We start from the raw sequence: 20,438 nt of genomic DNA on the forward strand, positions 1-20,438 counted from the left end.
TTTGCCTCTTCCATTGCAGGACTCTTTGTGTCTCAGTGGCTTCCTGTGCTGGGGGGGGTGGCGAGTTCCAGCTCTTCCCTTTCCACTCGGGTGCGAGGAGCTCAGTTCTTCTTGCAGCACAACTTATCTGTCCTTGGAGCTGGAAACATCCTTTGCTCTTTTCGTACCCCCTGAATGAGTGTTTTCTCCTGCTGGTTAACATCAGCTTCCACACCAAAGACTATGGGAGCGTTTTGCAATTCAAGTGACTTTAATAGTTCTGGTTTATGTCTTAAAAAACCCATCACTTTTCATTCTCCATCACATGTTTCCTTGATTACGTGTCACGCAGCAGTGCAGCTACCAAAATAGCCTTATGGTCTGAAGGAAATCATCAGGAAATATGGGTTTTAAGCCATAGGCAATTCTCTTTTCACCAGGCACTGTTGGAAAAAGAATGTGTTTGACGAAAAAGCTTTTCTGGCGCCTTAGTGGTGACGTTGGGAGTGTGGAGCTCCAGCAGGAAAAAAACTCCACTTTCTTTGAGTCTTGCTGTGAATTTTCTCTTTATCCACCCAAATAGCTGGGATTCTTTTGGTGTTTGGGTTTAGTTTTTGGAGAAGATGCTTGCTGCGTGTTCAGGTCTTTCCGTGCAGGGGGATGCTTTGCTTGCCTGAGACTTGGAACCTGCTCTGTCTCTTTGGAGTGTTTCTGGTGGGCAAGAGAAATCAAAGTTTGCCTGGGATTGATGTGCTGCTTTCCGAATTACAGTGTCTCTGACAAAAAGGTGATTCCTTGTGGGAAATAGTCCTGAACTGTATAAAAGACCCTCAAAAGGCAAATGCTAACCTGGTACCTGTATTTCTAGCACCTGTGCCCAAGAAGTGCTCAGTTCTATGTGAGCCAGAAAGGATGGGTGAAGCTTGGTGGGCAAGGTGATCTACTTGAAGATGTCCCTGCTCATTGCAGGGGTTGGACTGGATGAGCTCTGAAGGTCCCTTTGAACCCAAACTATTCTATGATTCTGTGGTAGCCCCCAGGCTGAAGGTGAGGTCTGGGGACCACTGCGAGCGTCCGCACCGGTGTGGCCAGACAAAGCTGAGGGGCTGTCCCTGGGCACTGCACATCAGGGTTTCCTGTGCCCTATGGTTCAGCAGAGCTGGGGTGGCCCCTGGGAAGGGATTTTCCGCTCTGTACGCTTGAGATGTGCTCAAAGCTTCCTGCCCTGGCCCCACAGCACAGCGAGCCACTTACTTTCTTTAACCCTTTCCTCTTGCACCACTTCCCAAGGTCCTGACAGGCTGACGGGGTGGGTGTCGTGTCTCCCCAGGTCCGGGGCTTATGCAAAGAGACCATGACCACTGATGAGGCCACCAAGAGTGAAGGGGAGGTGCAGGCGGCGGCTCTCGCTGAGCATGGGGAGGACATCACACCGGCTCGAGACCGAGGGGTCCTGAAGGTGAGGGGGGCTGCCAGGAGGGTCCTGCCTTTCTTTCTGCATTCTGGGGAGCACAGTCACATTGGTGGGCTGCATCTCCAGCCTCTGGGGTCATGTAGTACTTCGAGGGCTGTAGGATTGGTTTCCTCTCTTTGAAGGGCAAAGGAAATGAGCATCACTTGTAATAAAGAAGGATGGAGTGGTATTTGGGACTGATGGATTCAGGCTGCTCAATCAATTTCACTGCTATTGTGTTCCTAATCAGATTATTAGCTGTAAATCCACAAGGCATTTTTGTGTGTGACTCAACAGACATTAAAAAGAGCACACCACTGAGGTCATGCAGTCTGCTCCACAACCCGTTTTTCATATTCAGGGCCGTTTCTGGATAGTTCTGCTCCCCAGCGCTTGTTCTTCTCCAGTTGAATAGGACCTTTCCTCTAAGAATAGCATCCTCCCCTGCTCCATCCTCAGCTCGAGAACTGCATGTTCCAGGCTTGTAGTATTCAAAAGAAGTGTTGACAAGAAGCGAGTAGTGAAATGACACACCCCTGCGAGTAAGATGTGTACGGGCAGAAAGCGAGCGCGGTCGCCTTTGCGTCGGGTTTCGAGCCACGGTGTTTATCCAGGCAGTGCCGCAGAGAACGGGCAGGTCTCAGCTCCCAGCCCTGTCCCATGGGGTTTATTTTTAGGGGCTGATGGAAGGACAAATTGAATGGCTCCCCCCCCCAAGCCTTCATTTGGTTTAGAGCAGCACTGAGGTGTATATGCATGTGTGTATATAGATTTTTATGTATGTGCATGCATATATTTATATGTATGTGTACATGTGTACATATATATGTGCATGCATGTGGTTTATGTATAAAAATGCATGTATGTATATATGAAAATGCATGTGTGCCTATATATGTCTAATATCTATGTATCTAAATAGGTGTTATATGTAATACCTTTAACTATAGCTAGGATCTATAGCTAGTATCTATAATATAGATACCTATAGTTAATATTGATATCTGTATGTATGTCTCTAATATCTGTGTATCTAATATCTGTGTCCCTATCAAATACCTGTGTATCTCTCCACATGCATCCTTAGCTGTCCCACAGCCTCCCTTTCTCACGGGTGGTTTCTCTCTCTCAGATCATTAAACGACCTGGGGGTGAAGATGAGTCCCCCATGATTGGGGACAAGGTTTATGTCCACTACAAAGGCAAACTGGCCAGTGGGAAAAAATTTGACTCCAGCCGCGATCGGAACGAGCCCTTTGTCTTCAGCCTGGGCAAGGGTGAGCTGGGCCGGGGGGATGCTTGAGGCTGGGATGATCCTGGAGGGGATGGGATGACCGTGGGGGTGGTGGGACCCTGTTGCTCAATAGATGGTCGGTGTAAGCCCTGCATTAAGTGACTTCTGAGGGTGCTTTTTCTTGGTTTGCCGTCCTTGGAGCACCCAGGCTGGGTATTCCCTGGGCTGGTGGTTGTTCCCTCCTGCCTCACGTGTGCCTCTCTCCTAGGTCAGGTAATCAAGGCATGGGACATCGGGGTGGCTACCATGAAGAAGGGAGAGATTTGCTACTTGCTGTGCAAACCCGAGTACGCGTACGGCTCCGCTGGCAGCGCCCCCAAAATCCCCTCCAACGCCACCCTCTTCTTTGAGGCAAGTAACGCCGCTGAGCCGGTGCTTGGATGAGTCCCTTGCTCCCTTCCTGCCTTGCCAGCCAGCTCAGAAAGGAAGAAAAACCCACCCAAAACCAACAAAAAACCCAGCTTGGATTCCTGAAACGTGTCCCTGCGCTCCAGGAACCGTTGCCAGGGTTTTCTCAGAAATGTGTGTCTGCGCTGGGAGGCTGGGACTGAAACCTCCGGCTGGGGAGAGCCCCGGAGCCAGGGGGTAGAGTGGGCAGATTCCTGCTTTAAACATGGATGTGGGAAGGAGAAGGTGGCTGGGAAAAGCCTCCGGGTGCTAAAAGCCCATTCATGCCGTGGGGCGGTTGGAGAGCCGAGGTTTTGGCACAGGGCAGGGCTCGTCGGGACCAGGCAGTGGGAGGAATGGGTCTGTCCACTTTCAGGCGGAGTCTTTCCAAGTCAAGTGGGGACAAAGCCGTGGGTCGGAGCTGGTCCTGGCTGAAGGGGAAGCTCCTGCCCACGCTGGTCCTGGGCAGCTTTCGCAGCATCTTGCAGCAATGACTGTGTTGTACCCTTACAGGCTTAATAAACTTATTTGTACTGTTACTTTGTGTTGTGCTTCAGGTACTGGATGTGTCCCAATTTCTAATAAATCGGGTGTATTATGCTGTGGCTTGGAGCTGGCTTTTATGAGCAACTTCTGCTCAGCAGCTGAATGGAGAATTGGTTGACTTGGCTCTCCAGGCAGGGGATGAACTGCTGCTCTGTGGCTTCTCTGTTGTATTTTCTCTTCTCCTTCCCCTCTCCCTGAGCTTTGCCCACCTTTTCTTTGTTGTTTTATTTTTTAGGTTGAGCTGCTTGACTTCAAAGGTGAGGACTTGTTTGAGGACGGAGGGATAATCCGGAGGATCAAGAGGAAGGGAGAAGGTTACTCCAACCCTAATGAAGGTGCTACAGTAGAAAGTGAGTGCTGGTTGCTGTGGAGGGAGGTGCTCTGCTGCAGGATCATCCCTCCAGCCCACTGGCAAGGAGCTGTTGGCACTATATAGGTTGCAGGTGTTTGTACATCGCAGTGGGATGCTGTGATGTCCACGTGGAGGCTGGATGAGATGGAGAGGTGCTGGAGGGCAGTGGTTCCCTGCCTTCCTGGGGATGTTCCCTGAGCTCTCCTTGGCTCTGCGGGAGCTGCTGGCTGGGAGGGTGGATTGGCCATGGGAGCAGCCAGAGATGCTGGAGGGACCGCTGCAGTGTAACCTGTGCTCTGTTCCCTCAGTTGCATTGACAGACATTGCTGTGAGCCCTGGAGCTGCTCAGCCAGGGCTAGGATGAAGGAAGCAAACCCTCACATGGGGTTTCAGGGCTGTGGCTTCTCCGCTGACCCTTCTGCATCCATTGTAGTGTCCAGGCTGCTCTGGGATCCGCTGGCTGCCAAAACCCCTGGCTGTGCCCTGCCTGGAAAGCATCAGTTGCCAGGACATCCTCCCTTAATGGCATCTCTTTTGGGCACTGATGCTGGTGCTCAGCAGCTTCTCTGGCATACTTGTTAGAATCCCATAGTGGTTTGGGTTGGAAGGGACCTTAAAGCTCCTCCAGCTCCAACCCCTACCACAGGCAGGGACCCCTTCCATAGAGCAGCTTGCTCCAAGCCCCTGTGTCCAACCTGGCCTTGAGCACTGCCAGGGATGGGGCAGCCACAGCCTCTCTGGGCACCCTGTGCCAGCGCCTCAGCACCCTCACAGGGAAGGGGCTGTTTCAGCCTAGATGGTAGTTTTGGTGGGGTTTATTGCATCTTTTGCAGAATGGAGCCTTTTCTTCCCCTGCGGCCAGAAGGCTGCTGAAGAGGGCAGGGAGGGACTGCAATGCTAGGACAAAGGGTGATGGGTTCAAGTTGAAACCAGGAAAGTTCCAGCTGGAGATAAGAAGCCTTTTAGTGGGAGGGTGCTGAGGCGCTGGCACAGGGTGCCCAGAGGAGTGGTGAATGCTCCATCCCTGGCAGTGTTCAGGGCCAGGTTGGACAGAGCCTTGGATGACATCGTCTAGAATGAGGTGTCCCTGCCCATGGCAGGGGGATTGGAACTGGAGGATCCTAAGGTCCTTTCCAACCCAAACCATTTTATGATTCTGTGAAATGAATCAACAGGGTTTGCTGGGGCCAGGATGGTCTCAGCTGATACAGGAGAATGAGGAGCTCAGTCTCACGGGCTGTTCCTGTTCTGATCCTGTTTCTGGAGCAGACATTATTTGGGTCTGGATGGGGGAAGCCAGGCTCATTGATCACGGATTCAGTGATCTTAAAGGTCTTTTCCAGCCTAGCTGATTTTATTTCTTTTCCTTCCCAAGAACCACTCAGCCACAGACTCAGAGCTTGTTCTGTATGGGAGCATTTCCTTTCTCTCTTTCAGAGCTCCCGTACACAAAGATTAACTCCCTTTAGCAAAGGAGAAATTGGATCTGAGCTGTGACAGCTCATAAAGCTCCCTGCCTTAGATGACTGGTTCTTCTAACGAGGCTTCCTCGTAAGGAAGAATGAGTTTCTGACTCAGATTGCACTGTCTGCCTCTCCCGCAGTGAGCATTCTAGCTGGGGACCAGCTGCGAGCCGAGCTTCGAGCTGGCTCCGCACCCCCAAAGATTAAACTAAAAGACTAAATGTAATGGCAGTCATACGGATTCAGCGTTCCTCTTTATTTTGATGATGTGTGAGCACTTCACAGGCAGCATCGTGCCCAGTGCGGAGGATGGGGAGAGCCCTGGTCCCTCTGTGGTTTTTCCCTTTGCAGCTTGAGGTTTTCTGGAACATGATGCTGCTTTGATGGCTCAGGAAGGGACTGAAGCAGGGAGGGAGGGCACCAGCCAGGAGTCATTTCTCTGAAAGGACATAAGGAGCCAAAAGTGAAGCTCCTCACACATGTGATAGTGCCCTCCTATTATCCCTGCTCTACCTATTGCAAATGAATGCGTCCATCAGAGCAAACACTGCAAGCAGGAGCACGCTTGTGGTCATTGTGATGATGGATGTCCTGCCTGTGGAGAAGGCAGCTACAGGGAATGCTGCTCTGATCCCACTGGCATCATCCCGCTGCCTCTGTTCGCAGCTTAAATGGCCCTCAATTCATTTAGTCCCATACATCCCTCTTCATCCAGGGGCTGGAGATCCTTAAATACATCACTGTGAGAGAGGACAAGGAGGAGCCACACAAGGCTGCCCTGCAGTGAGCAGTTTGGGTGCAAACTTACACCTCGAATCCTGTGTTCAGCTCTGGGCCCCTCACTACAAGAGAGACATTGAGGGGCTGGAGCGGGGCCAGAGAAGGGCAGCGGAGCTGGTGCAGGGCCTGGAGCACAAGTGTGATGGGGAAGGGCTGAGGGACCTGGGGGGTTCAGGCTGGAGAAGAGAAGGCTCAGGAGGGACCTGATGGCTGCCTACAAGTGCCTGAGAGGAGGATGGAGCCAGGAGGGGCTGGGCTCTGCTCCCAAGGAACAAGGGATGGGACAAGAGGAAACGGCCTCAAGCTGCCCCAGGGCAGGTTTAGATGGAGCTGAGGAACAATTCCTGCCCCAGAGGGTGCTCAGGCATTGGAACAGGCTGCCCAGGGCAGGGCTGCAGTCACCGTCCCTGCAAGTGTTCACACAGCGTGGAGACGAGGCCTCAGTGCCATGGGTTAGGGGTGGCCTTGGCAGTGCTGGGGAACAGTTGGACCGGATGGGATTAAAGGGCTTTCCCAACCTGGTTCATTCTAGGATTGTATGAAACACACTTTTTTAAAGTTAAACCCAAACCCAACAGCTGCAGCACTGTTCATGGTGAGCACTGTGCTGGGATGGCACAGCAGCCATGGGGACAGCACACAGCCCACCTTTGGGCACGGCTGTGACCCACGGGAGCAGCGATGGTTTCTCGGTGCCATGTATCTGGGAGGTGTTTCTTCCAGCCTAATTCCAGCTGGGATACCACATTTCCAGGAACAAGCATCTCCAGGCTGGAGTTCTGAAAGCTTTTATTTAGGTTTTAAGTTACACAGATCCTAAAATCACGGTTCTGGTCCTTAAAACCGGGGCTGCAGTTGAAATCTGGCATTCCAGCTTTTGTTACAACCTTTCCCCCCCATCCCTCCTCCTTCTCCGTTTTTAATCTGAGCACAAATTGCTGTCAGCACATCAAGTCCGTGTGCCAGCCGCACTCGGTACACTCTGTTCTCAGCTCTTCAAAAACAAAATCGCTGCAGGCACCGAGAGAACAATAAGTCAGAGCTGCAACCAGAGCGATGTTCCTCCGGAGCCTTCCCCCCTGTAATCCAAGAGCGACTGCAACCAGCTGACCTGCTCCTGGAAACCCAAGCGGAGATTCCCACCCCCCCGCTTCATCCAGTGTATTTTGTGTGCAATTAAAGTAGAGCAAAACAGTTCTTGAAGGGAAGGATCGCAGCATCCTCCTGTGCATCCTGTTTTAAAGAGGAACCTCGCCGTCGCTGCCACGTCCCGCTGGGGACAGGGAAAAGGGGAGAGCTGTAGTGCTGCTGCTTTGGGGCTTGGGGATTATGGATCCATGCTCTCTGGGAACATGCATGGTGCTGTGGGTTACCTGTATTTTAGGCTGAAATTTCCACTTTCTTATGCCTAAGACAACAGCTGCAGCTTGGTTTTGGGTAGTGCAAAAGCCAAGGTCAGCCCTGGAGGAGCTCTGGGTGAGCCTGCGCATGGTCACCGCGTGCCAGTGATGGGTGCAGGATGTGTCCCAGGGTGCTGCTGAGCTCGGGTCCCAGTGTGGCTTTGGTGGCAGGAGCAGGGTGGTGAGGCAGAGCTTGGTGTCCTGTCCCTGGGGTGGAGAGGGCATCCTTGGGTGGTTATGGCAGCGTAGCTGGACCTGCCCTGGGGTTGGAGCTCTGCTGCACACTCAGTCTGTGAGTCTCATTCTGGTGACTTCCCATAGGTTCTGGGACAGGGAAGTGTCTGTGGGGCAGAGCTGGGTGGGTTTCCTTCATCCCAGGCTGCAGCTCTCCCATATGGAGCCTGGACCCTCTTGTCTGTGTCTGGCGCAGCGTCTGCTTTGGCTTGTCCTTACACTTGCCTCCTGCTGCCCTGACACCAGGGTGAGGGGCTCAGTGCACATCCTCGGGTCACATCCTGCTCCCTCTGCTGCAAGGAAAGGTAAAGCTCATGTCCTTCCGTGCTGCGGAGCCGTTACACACAGTTCTAACCACGTCAATGCCCACTGTGGATTTTTCTCCTAACAAGTGTGTTTTGTGTTGGCTTTTTTCCCCTAACGGTACATCAGTTCCTCAGGAAACTGCTTTTACTTTACATTTGCCTGCACGTGTTGTGCCTTGTACCTTGCAAGCAGAGTGCAGAGAACATAAAACTGTCCCCAAAGCTGGGAACGGCTTCAGGAGGGAATAAATAAAGCAGAATCTTGCTGTGGAAAGGCAGCCAGCAGTACCAGGTGGTGAATGTGCCAGGTACCTGGTGTCCGCTCTGCCTGCGCTTCTGCCAGCGGCTGGGGCTGTTCCTGGTTGAAGATTAAGGGGGGGGGAAGAAGAGGCAAGTTTATCTTGTACTTTGAGTTCTTGGAGGCAGGAGAACACAGCCGTGCTCTCGAGGTGGAAGGCAAGGCGCTATAGCACTGTATAGGAGGTCTGTAATCGCCATGATAAACTGCGTGGCTGCGTGCCAGGAGCAATATCCAGTTCCAGTAAGACTTGACTCGTGCAGTTGAGAACAAGGGGAACATATTAGTCATGATGTTTATCTGTTGTCTGCTCCTTGGGTAGATGAGATGGGCCTGCCTTGCTCTTCAGCAGTGTTTCCAAGCCCTCCCCATCCCTTTCTCCTCCCCAGGGGCTCTTTGGCTACCCCCAGCCCTGTGTCTTCCCCACTTCCAGAGCTGGAGGTTTTGCCTGATTTCAGGAGATCTGCTTTGTATGCTGCTTTACAAGATGTTTTCTTTAGAGCCCACCTTGCCTTGGTTTGGGTGGCTCCAGGTGCAATCCTGCCCTGTCCCCTTTTCCCCTCGTAGTTCATCTGGAGGGATTCTGTGGTGGCACCAGGTTCGACTGCAAAGATGTGAAGTTCATTGTGGGTGAAGGGGAGGACCACGACATCCCCATCGGCATTGACAAAGCCCTGGAGAAGATGCAGAGGGGAGAGCACTGCATCCTCTACCTCGCGCCACGGTAAGGAGCACCCCTGCGGGGATGCCATCTAGTTCTAAGCTTCCAGCATCCAAAGTTGGTTTAGCAGTCATGGAAAACAGCAATCCTGAAAATAGGACCCTCCAGGAAAGCCTTGGGTTAGCGCTGGTGGGGATGGCAAGAGGGACCAGTGGCACGTAGGTAGGAATCTGGAGATGCTTCGGAAAATCAGGTAAAAGTTTTATCCAAGTCCTGTGGCTGAAAGGAAAATGTCTCCCTGGAAATCGCATGGGATTTGTCTTCACTGGATGGAAACCTGTATAAAAAGATGGATTTGATTCAGATTGGAATCATAGTGGAAATGGTGATTCCCACTATATAATGAATTGAGTGTTGTCAGGTATCTTTGTGGAGAGTAACATAGAATCACAGAATCCCAGACTGGTTTGGGTTGAAAGGGACCTCAGAGCTCCTCCAGCTCCAACCCCTGCCACGGGCAGGGACCCCTTCCATAGAGCAGCTTGCTCCAAGCCCCTGTGTCCAACCTGGCCTTGAGCACTGCCAGGGATGGGGCAGCCACAGCTTCTCTGGGCACCCTGTGCCAGCGCCTCAGCACCCTCACAGGGAAGAGCTTCTGCCTAAGAGCTCATCTCAGTCTCCCCTCGGGCAGGTTCAAGCCATTCCCCTTGGCCTGTCCCTACAGGCCCTTGTCCCAAGCCCCTCTCCAGGTTTCCTGCAGCCCCTTTAGGCACTGGAGCTGCTCTGAAGTCTCCCAGGAGCTGCCTTTTCTCCAGGCTGACCCAGCCCATGGCTGAACATCACCTTGGCCACGAAACACTAGAAAGCTGCAGATGTGGAGTTGGGGGTGAGATGGGAATTGGCAGCCTGGGTCTGAGTTCATGGCCAAACGCTGACGAAGGGAAGATTCCCCCTTCTCTGACAGCTCCTTCTGCCCGGTCAGGTACGGCTTCGGCGAGGCAGGGAAGCCGAAGTACGGCATCCAGGCGAACACGGAGCTGGTCTACGAGGTCACACTGAAGAGCTTTGAGAAGGTGAGGGCAGGCGCCAAGGTTCCCTTCGCAGTGCCCACCCTTTGCCCCTGGCATGGCTGCAGCCCAGCCCCTGCTGCAGGGGGGACGTCACCAGGGATCTCTTGGGCTGGGCTCCAAGCCTGGGTCTCGTTTGTTCCTCACCTTGTTCCTCTTGTACCTTCTTAAGTTTTTTTTCTCCTTTTTCTCCCCCCCTGCCCCGGGCTGCACAGATACAAGTCAGTGTGCCCAGCCACTGTGCTCGCTGGGATACTGGGGACAGGATGCAAGAGATGCCCATGGGATGGGCAAGTGACGCTGTCCTGCATCCCTGGCTGGGTCCCCTCCTCAGGCATCACTCTGGTCGGAGCAGGAGTGAGACCCACCACATCTCTCAGGGCTTTTCCTCCTGTAGGGTTCAGGTGGATAAATCACCTTGGCGCAGTGAGAAATCCCAAACCTGGTGGGGGTTCCACTCTTGTAAAAGGCTTCAGGTCTTCACCCCTGTACATGCTCTGGGTGTATCCTCATACCCATTGCTGCTGGATCTACCCTTGGTAATAATGCCCTGAGGAGTCCTGCTCATTGCAAGCAATCCTGGAAAGCTGTGTGGTCCTGCTGGATGCGGTGGGCTGCCACTGGGATTGCTCCAAGTATTTCTTTCAGGCCAAGGAGTCGTGGGAGATGGACACAAAAGAGAAGCTGGAGCAGGCTGCCATCGTCAAGGAGAAAGGCACGATGTACTTCAAGGTTTGTAAGGTTGACGATTGTGGAACAAGGGAGCTAGACATAAATTCGGGTTGACCATCAGATAGATGACTTAGTAGATACTAGATCAAGATTTAGATCATCCAGTTCCAACCCCTGCCATGGGCAAGGACACCTTCCACTAGAGCAGCTTGCTCCAAGCCCCTGTGTCCAACCTGGCCTTGAACACTGCCAGGGATGGGGCAGCCACAGCTTCTCTGGACACCCTGTGCCAGCACCTCAGCACCCTCACAGGGAAGAGCTTCTGCCTAAGAGCTCATCTCAGTCTCCCCTCTTTTAAGGTTGAACCCATTATCCTTTGTCCTATCACTGTAGTCCCTCATGAAGAGTCTGTCTCCAGGATCTTTGTAGTCTCTTCTCCAAGGAACAAGGGATGGGACAAGAGGAAACGGCCTCAAGCTGCCCCAGGGCAGGTTTAGATGGAGCTGAGGAACAATTCCTGCCCCAGAGGGTGCTCAGGCATTGGAACAGGCTGCCCAGGGCAGGGCTGCAGTCACCGTCCCTGCAAGTGCTCACACAGCGTGGAGACGAGGCCTCAGTGCCATGGGTTAGGGGTGGCCTTGGCAGTGCTGGGAATGGTTGGACTGGATGGGATTAAAGGGCTTTTCCAACCTGGTTGATTCTATGATTCACAGGGGCTGCACAGCAGCAGCTTGAGCCAAGCCCTGGTGGATTTGTAGGTACTTGGCATCGTCCTCCATTTATTTAGTGGACACCCCACGTTAAACTTGTAACCTGTTTGCAGGATGTTTCGGGAGCAGACTGAGCGTTGTCAGCACAGGTTCCTCTAGCCTCTTCTTCTTTGCTCCACCCCAGGAAGGCAAATACCTGCAGGCAGTGATTCAGTATGGGAAGATCGTGTCCTGGCTGGAAATGGAATATGGCTTGTCTGAGAAAGAGTCGAAAGCCTCCGACTCCTTCCTCCTGGCTGCCTTCCTCAACCTGGCCATGTGCTACCTGAAGCTGCGAGAGTACACCAAAGCTGTGGAGTGCTGTGATAAGGTAGAGGTGCACAAGACAGTTGGAGCATTCTCTCCTGCTGAATGTTTTCATTGGGAGTTTGGGGGGTTTTGAGTTTCATTTCGTACGAGAAGCAATTTCCAAATGGCAGTGTGATGGTGCCACCATCTCTTCTGCGCCTCAGAGTCTTTGTGGATGCTGTGTGTTTGGAGCAAAAGTGCCTTCTGGGGTTCAAAATCCACCTGGGCATGGGCTTAGGACAATCCAGATCCATAGAACTCGATGCTGCATGGGCTGGAAGCCTTCAGATACTGTTTGGGTCTGCCTGGGCTGGATATGGGCATTTGGTGCTGATCTGGGTACAGCAGGGACAGTCTGCTAGAGCTGCAGCTGATCACTGGGGGATGGGATGGGGCTTTGCCAGGCCCCTAAAGAGCAGCAACCTCATCCTTGTCAGGAAACTATTAATTCTTTCATAAAAGGCTTAGATGTGAGCATCTCCTCTTGCACCCGGGATTAAGGCTAGTTGCCTTAATCTGAAAGGTAAGTCATCTCCAAGATGCGTTTGTGGCTTTTAGTAAAGGAAAATAATGTTCTTGCTAAAGCAGGGACACAAAAGCACATTCAGTCCATTGATTCCCCACCTCTGAGCTGCCTGTGATCTTCTGGGCTCACGTTCAGCATTTACACCTGATTTCTTGCCTGTGGGTTTGTCTCCCATCGACTCAGCTACTCTCAGGGGGATTTTAAGCCTGGAGACATAAGTAAACCATGTTATCAACCTGCCAGCTGCTGATGGAGACGAGTCAGTTCTTCAGCAAGATGCAAGTGCTCTGGAGACTTGAAGCCACCTTGTCCTAATTTCTGCACATTTAATGAGGGTATGACCCTAAGGGGGTCAGTTGTGGGAGCCCCAGTTTGCTAACGGGGACCTGTGTGTTTGCAGGCACTAGGACTGGACCAGGACAACGAGAAGGGTTTGTACCGAAGGGGCGAAGCCAGGTTATTGATGAACGAGTTTGAGCTGGCAAAATGTGACTTTCAGAAAGTGCTGGAAGTGAATCCACAGAACAAAGCAGCAAAATCCCAGATCTCTGTGTGCCAGAAGAAAACAAAGGAACACAACGAGCGGGACCGGAGGATCTACGCCAACATGTTCACAAAGTTTGCAGAGAGGGATGCAAAGGTGCGTGTTGCCATCTAGCAGGATGCTCAGCTGGTTTGTCATGCAAAGAGACGAGTTAAAACGAATTATAGATCAGGTTGAGGATGGAGGGATAGAGCCTGCTGCAGTGGGAAGAAGTGGTTTATTTCTGGGTCTCTCTTAGCCAAAGGCTGCCATCAGATGCTCAGTCATCAATGGAAGTATTTGTGCTGTGAGCTCCCGAGAGCTGATAACAGGGTGAGCATTTGGACTCGATTTTGCTGTTCCCAGCCAGTGAGTGTTGATGACCTCTTGGTCACTGGTAAAATGAAATGTCATTCTGTCTCTGGCACGGCCAAGGGTATTTTGAGACATGATAGGATGGATTTCCTGCAGCTGGTAAGGCAATAGCCTGCTCCTGTGCTCGAATGGAGAGATCACCATCTTGTAACAGGCTCTCATCCAGCATTCCTCTGAACAAAACCTGGTGTACTGTAACAAGAGAGGACATGGCTTTGCAAGCCATCTGTGTAGGTCATTTATGGTTTAATCTCTTCTGAACTGGGGCCTGGCTGTGGAATAAGTGACTAGGAAGCAGTGTGCTGGGATAACCAGCTCAGGTCAGGGAGAGTGATGGCTGGAGCAGGCGTGGGGCTGTGCTGTGCCTTAGTGCTCCTCTCCTGCCCCCACAGCCAGTGTATGGGCTGTTACGTACAGCTCAGGCTCTTACATCCCCACTCCGATGTTGCTGCCTTAATTACTTGTCCTGCTGCCCTGTTCCTCTCTCCAGGCTTGCTCCATGTCAGTGCCTTGCTTCCATCATAGAACCAGACTGGATCGTGTTGGAAGGGACCTTAAAGCTCCTCCAGCTCCAACCCCTGCCACGGGCAGGGACCCCTTCCATAGATCAGCTTGCTCCAAGCCCCTGTGTCCAACCTGCCCTTGAACACTGCCAGGGATGGGGCAGCCACAGCTTCTCTGGGCACCCTGTGCCAGCACCTCAGCACCCTCACAGGGAAGAGCTTCTGCCTAAGAGCTCATCTCAGTCTCCCTTCGGGCAGGTTAAAGCCATTCCCCTTGGCCTGTCCCTACATCCCTTGTCCCAAGCCCCTCTCCAGCTTTCCTGCAGCCCCTTCAGGCACTGGAGCTGCTCTCAGGTCTCCCCTTCAGGAGCCTTCTCTTCTCCAGGCTGACCCAGCCCAGCTCTCTCAGCCTGATCCAGGTGGGTTGCACCATTTCCAGGGGATCCCATCCCTTCCCCAAAGGCTTGCTGAGCTGATGAGCTGTAACCTTGTCCAGCTGCTGAGCCAAGAAAACAAGAGCCCCCAGTGTGAACTGCAGTTGTGTACAGGCAGGGAGGATCTCACATGGGGAGGAATTCCTAGGATGGGAATTTTGGTTTTGTGGTGGCCTTGGCAGTGCTGGTGTAAAGGTTGGACTTGATGATCTTAAAGGTCTTTTCCAACCTGGTTGATTCTGTGATTTGCCTGCTCTACCAGGCTTGCCTGCACCCATCCCCAGCATCACTGTAACTGCCTGCTCTTTCTCCTGTTCCCAACTATGTGCTGTATTTGCCGTCCTGCAGGAAGCAGCTAGCAAAACCCGGGTTGAAAAAGTAGCAGAGAGAGCAGCTTGTGAAAAGGGATCAAAACCTGATGCTGAAGATGCTAAAGGACATGTATGATGGAGGAGGAGGGGAAGGGAGAGCCTCCTGCCCATAGAAGAAGATTGCTGTCAGACCTCAGGACTCGCCAGTGTTTTCTTGTAAGCTTGTTACAGTTTGTGTGATCGTGGAAGCAAAAAGGCACCTTGCAAAGGAAAATCCGAACCCTGTCCCACCGCCCTGGGCCGAGCGGGAGTGGCGGGATGCTGTGGGACCACCACACGTGGAACAAACAGTGTGGAAACGGAGAGAAAGACAAAAATCATCATCATCATCATCATAATAAAAATTGAAACTCTTGCCTCTTGGGAGGTTTCCGTAGGCAGCTCGTCCCAGCTCCTCTGGCTTTGTGTCAGCTGTCCTGGGTCCTCCTGGGATTGGGATGTGGGAGATGCTCCTTGTACACTGCAGTGCGGCCTCCGGTTGCTGGTGCCGGTGAGGGGAGTGCTGCTGGCATAGGCACGGGTGGCACCCAGCTCCCCACAGCACCCGGTGGTTTGACACCTGTGGGTACTCACTGGGGTGGGCACAGAAATGGGTCTTCTCTCCTGGTGGTTTCTTGTGTGGCCAAAAGGGTTGCAGTGTGAAGCCGGGGATGAGGGTGAGGATCTGCATCACCTCCATTGCAGCCACTTGGTGATAGGATGTGGCTTGCCTGTAACCAGGGTTTTGGTGAGCACTTTATCCTTTGAAGAAGCCAGTTTCTGTGTCCTTGGAGAGTAAAACCTGTCCAGCTGCACTGCTCGCAGGCAACCAATCCATGGCTTGCAGCGCATCCCTCAGCACCCATCTTTAAGTGATTTTATTGCTTATTTGGGCTCCTTACAGGGGAAGAAAAGAGCAGGGCTTGAGACGTTGTTGGATCTGGGCTGGGACCATGCGTTCACAGCTCGCTGCTGTGGTGAGGGGGGCTGGGGCACATTGTGTCTTTGCACCGGTGCTGCTGCCACCTTGGCTGTGGTCGCCCTGCATCCTAAAGGGACACTGTCAGAACAGCTTTAGTTTTCCTGTCTGTTCTTTGTAAAGCCCTTTTTGGAGCTTAAAAATAAACAACTGAAGAAAAGAATAAAGAAGTGTTTTCTCTGGATCCTGCTCAGCAAACGGGCTTGCTGGGGGGAGGATGTGGAGATGCCCCGGCTCCAGCAAGGGATTTGTTAAGGAATTTACTGGTGTCCCTTTTTACCAGCACCATCCTGGGGGGAGGGTGGCGGGGGAGGATTGTCCTGATGCTTTTGTTTTTTTGCCAGTGCTTACCTTTGGGAAGGGGCTCCGGCGTGGATGGAGGAGGTTTGTGTACCCTTGGTAGAGGGAGCAGAGAGCCATGCAGGTCCCTCTGCACCCTCTGCCTGTCCCTGTTACACCCCCTCTGCCACAGTCTTGGGGTATAACCCAGATTGTGTTAGAATTCCTCTTCTTTAGTCCCACCAGGTGATAGCTGAAGCACCATTTCTCAAGCCTGCCCATTTTCTTACCTGCGGCTGTGCTGCTGCTCATCCAGGTCTCTGGTTTTACAGCATCCCCCGGGTGTTTCGGAGCCAGCAAAGCATCTCTGGGGGTGCTGACCAGGGGCTCTGCGAAGAATTGGCTTCTTTTTGTTGCAGGCAAAGAAAAAAAAGTCATCTGAGGGCAGCCCAAGCCACATTTTCCATGGGAAACAGCACAAACCCCACAACTTGCTTTGCAATTCCTGGGTTCCCTTCCCTTCACACCCCCCCCCCCCAAGGAAATTTATTGCTTATTCCGCCCTGAGCTTTTACCCCCGTGGAAAAGAAACCGACCGCGGGCAGGTGACGCCGTGCGGTTTGGGGCTGAAAGCGGAGCGGGGAGCACTTTGCACCCAAGGCGCCGAAGCCGTCGGGGCGCGGGTGGGTCCCGGTGCGCGGTGCTCAAATGCCCTCTAGCGGCACCGGGAGGAAGTGGGGCGGCGGGGGGGGGGGGTCTGGGGTGGGCTGGGCAAGGCTGAGGGGTTATGGGGCGCACCCAGGACACTTGGCTTGTCCGGCTTTGCATGGAGAGCATCCAGGTGGCCTTTGGACGGGAATACAGTGGCGTTAGCGGGGTGAGGCAGGAGCAGTGACCTGAAGGGACCTGGGGATGGGGGATCCGAGTTGGAGCAGAGCTGTGGTCCATAGGGAAGTCCTCGGCATTGCCTGGAGTTGGGATGCTGCCTTCCCCCATGCACAACTCCCACGAAACAGCCCAAATCCTGCTTTTCTATCACAAAATAAAAGACATGCCCCATCCCTGGCAGTGTTCAAGGCCAGGTTAGACACAGGGGCTTGGAGCAAGCTGCTCTATGGAAGGGGTCCCTGCCCGTGGCAGGGGTTGGAGCTGGAGGAGCTTTAAGGTTCTTTCCAGCACAAAACATTCTGTGATTCCATGCTTTTTGGGTGGAAAAAAGCACATTAAGTGAGGTTAACCTCTGCATTCCTCTGCTCATACCAGGCTGGAGAGAGTGGCTCCACCATGCCAGGGAACCCACCCAGTGTGCGGAGGAGCTGTGCACCCCCAAAAGGCACTTGGGGTCCAATTGACCCCCTGTGCCCAATGTGCTCCCTTGGGGCTCCCTTTTCCTGGGATTACTGCCCTGCCAGCTGCTCTCCTGGCCGGCAGCCCCTGAAATCCTATTACTGAGTTTCAGGAGAAGTAAAAAGTTAATCATCTCCTTCGCCTGCTCTTCCTGCCACGGGGTTCACAGAGGTGGATGAGCTGATGCGGTGAGGCCGCTTGGACCATTGTGGCTGAGCCCATGGACCCAGCACCAGGCTGGTAGGGACCGCAGAGGTCAGCAGCTGGTGCTGGGAGGAGGGAAGGTTGGGGCAGGAGAAGGGAGCAGCCAGCTCGACACTGGACCAGGAACCATGCCACTGCAGACAGAGATCCTGCGCGAGGTCTGGGCTGCAGAGAGGTGAGTGCCAGTGGGCAGGATGTGACCTGTGGGCCGGGAAGTGTGCTGGGCTTCCCCATCGGTGCCTTTTTGTCCTATTTCCAGTTAAAATGCAATTTAAGGAGCTGCTTTATCCGGGTTGGTTTTTTGCTCTGGGGTTGGTGTGGTAATGCTTGTTGGCCTACAGAGAGACAGTGTTTGTTGGTGGGGGTGTCTTATATTAACATCATTGCTGTCACCCTCGGCCAAGGTCTATCCTGGGCTCCAGGAAGGATGCTATTGTCTGAGCTTCACCCAGTGGAGACAGGGCGAGTTGCTCCTGCAGCCAAATGAAGGCTGACTTTCCTCTCCCCAGAAATGGGGTGCTGCCTGGCCAGATGGTCTCGGAGATCATGGGGTCTCTGAAACCCCTGACCCCTTTTCTCTGTGCCCCACAGCCCCAGCGAAGAGCCGGGGAGCCCCCAGCACAAGCCCAAGCAGGTGAGAAAAAGCCCTTCCTCCCCCACCCCCAGCGCCACCATCCTTGGCTGCAGGCCCAAGGTCTGGAGACATCGGAGACCCCCAAACCCCAGGGCCCCACAATGAGACTGACTTGGGGCTGGACAGGATGCTCCTTCCGGATGCTGCACCCCAGGGGAGCTTTTGGGAAGTAAAGAAAATCCCACAACCCCCCCCCCCCCCCCCCCCCCGCTTCTTTGTGCATCCTTCCAAACCCCCTTCCCACCAGTTTCACACAGCCCTCGAGGTGAGCACTCAGCGCTCATTAAGGCTTTAATTAAGCCCCTCAGTTAAGCCCTTGGCTGTGACTCACTTTCCCCTGGCCATGACCCCAAGGGCCAGACCCTCCTCAAGGGGCTTCAGCCCAGCCCTCAGATGCTGCCCGGCCTCTGAGGGGTCTCAGCAGCGATTTCATTCACACCTGGTTTAATTAGCAGCCCCTCCTCAAAGGGCTTCCTTAAGGCCTAAAGGGGTTGTTATCCTCCACCCCCCCCCCCCTCCAGCTGCTTAAGGGATTAAAGGATGCAAAGGAGTTTTTAGCTGTGAGCTGATGACATGGAAGAAACCAGCCAGTTCCCAGTTCCATTATGGGACCCCCAGCTTTCCTCCCCCAAAATCCGCAGTGCTGGGATCCATCTAAAGCCCCTTCTTGCCAAACACCTTCACCCATCATGCTGGAGCATCTGGCAGGGACAGATGGCTGCATCACTGCAAGGGGCAAGGTGCATGGTTGGGTGGTGGGTGCACTGGTACAGCTGGATTTGATTAAATCACTTTCTGAGGGTCTCAAGCTGGCACCCATTCCTCAGATATCTCCTCTCTGAAGCCAAGCGCTGCCCTACATGCTCCGTGTTTGGTAAATGAAAGTTATTTATAGCCCTGCCTAACCAGGATTAGGTGTGTTGTGCCTAATCCTCTGCTTCCCCTCTCCTGTTGACCTCCATCTGTAACAGCCCCACCGCTCCTTGTCTTTGTTGGGAGCCTTTTATGGGACCAAGAGGAGATGGGGATGTGGAGTCAGGCTGTTGCTGTCCTCATGTCCCCTGTCCCAGCTCAGGTCCCCTGGGATGCCCATGGGTGCTTGGGGTGGCTCTAGGCCAAGGTCCCTGTGGCACAGTGTAGCTTGTCCCTCTCTGCTGGTGTGGTCCATGGTGCTGGGGCAGTGCCAGCATCATGTCCCTTGGCCCCGGGGCTGACATGCGGCTGGCTGGCTGCTAACAGCCCTTTTTGTTTTCCTCCCTCTGCCTTCTCGGTGGGGCTGCCCCATGGTAAGTCTCTCGTTTTAAGGTGTGAGTGTGTCCCTGGGGTCCCTGCTCCCATGTGCGAAAAGCCTGGCTGTATTTCGGAAAGGGAGCTGGTGCTGTATGATCGGGGTTTGCCTTGCCAAGGAAAAAGAGGTTTAAGGCAGGCACTGTCTCTGCAGCACCACCCGCAGGGGCAGAAGCTGAAGAAGAAGCGGCAGGAGCCTGCTCCAGAGCCCGAGGCAAAGCCCCGGCGGCTTCGGGTGAAGAAGCCAGGCGAGGGGGGGGCTACGGAGGAGCCCCGAGCCCTGGCACAGGGTAAACGCGGACTCCCCAGCTCCCATGGAAATGGGGGGACACCAGCGTGTCCCCCCATCCTGCACCCGCAAACAGGGGCATCTCTATCACAGGCATCTCTTGAAATACACAGGGGTGAAGAAGCTGAGGAAGAAGAAGGAGGAGAAGGGGGAGGAGGAGAACAACAAGGACCCTAAATTCACCAAGGAGCCTCGGAGGAAAAAGGAGAGCCCAGCCCCCCGCTCACGTGTGGTCAAAGGCCCCAAGAAGCAGCAAGGTGGGGGTTAGCACCCACCCCTCTGCAGGCACCCACTCATGGCATCCTATATCCCCATCTACCATGTCCCAGTGGTGCCATCGATGGCAGGGATGCCATGTCCCACTGGTGCCACCAGTGCAGGGACTCTGCATGCGTCTGAGGGGCTTTTGGACCAAACCCCAGCTGTGGATCTAGGAAGAAGGGGGATGTGGCAGGGGAGCTGTGTGCATAGTGCTGGCTGGGGAGCCAGGATTGGGTTGGGACACGCTCCCGGGACATCTTTCCGGGACAAAAAGCTGGGGCTCGTTCCCCCGCTCTGCAGCCAGGAGGTGGCAGTGTGCCTTCGCCTGCTGTGTCCGGCCCCGGACACGTCCCATGTGCCACTGGCCACCAGCCGCGGCTGGCCTGGTACCCACGGCCCCAGCACCATGGCCATGGTGGGATGGGTGCCGCGGGAGGTTCCCTGCTCGCAAACCGTGATGGCCCGATGCAGGAGGCCATCGCATTGCTGATGCCTTGG

At 53.9% G+C, this 20,438-nt stretch overlaps 1 protein-coding gene and 1 long non-coding RNA gene across 2 annotated transcripts in view; both read left to right on the forward strand.

Annotated features, from left to right (window-relative positions):
- Positions 1–20,438, forward strand: part of LOC130596296 (uncharacterized) — a 35,136-nt gene that overhangs the window by 9,691 nt on the left and 5,007 nt on the right. The window contains exons 2-16 of the mRNA XM_057403753.1: positions 1,310–1,438; positions 2,565–2,709; positions 2,935–3,077; positions 3,895–4,009; positions 9,059–9,215; positions 10,135–10,225; positions 10,868–10,951; positions 11,786–11,971; positions 12,876–13,115; positions 14,659–14,751; positions 15,565–15,637; positions 17,446–17,644; positions 18,061–18,103; positions 19,545–19,680; positions 19,793–19,936. Of these exons, the coding sequence (XP_057259736.1) occupies positions 1,334–1,438; positions 2,565–2,709; positions 2,935–3,077; positions 3,895–4,009; positions 9,059–9,215; positions 10,135–10,225; positions 10,868–10,951; positions 11,786–11,971; positions 12,876–13,115; positions 14,659–14,751; positions 15,565–15,637; positions 17,446–17,644; positions 18,061–18,103; positions 19,545–19,680; positions 19,793–19,936 (1,954 nt within the window). The 5' untranslated portion in view covers positions 1,310–1,333. The remainder of the gene's footprint in view (positions 1–1,309; positions 1,439–2,564; positions 2,710–2,934; positions 3,078–3,894; positions 4,010–9,058; positions 9,216–10,134; positions 10,226–10,867; positions 10,952–11,785; positions 11,972–12,875; positions 13,116–14,658; positions 14,752–15,564; positions 15,638–17,445; positions 17,645–18,060; positions 18,104–19,544; positions 19,681–19,792; positions 19,937–20,438) is intronic.
- LOC130596463 (uncharacterized) lies at positions 7,960–8,423 on the forward strand. The gene is made up of 2 exons (XR_008971527.1): positions 7,960–8,193; positions 8,321–8,423. It is a non-coding gene; the product is annotated as an uncharacterized LOC130596463 (long non-coding RNA).

Source organism: Pezoporus wallicus, unplaced genomic scaffold (assembly GCF_028554395.1).
Source record: "Pezoporus wallicus isolate ANWC-B61680 ecotype Strahan unplaced genomic scaffold, APGP_CSIRO_Pwel_v1 contig_5863, whole genome shotgun sequence".
Classification (NCBI taxonomy): Eukaryota; Metazoa; Chordata; class Aves; order Psittaciformes; family Psittacidae; genus Pezoporus; species Pezoporus wallicus.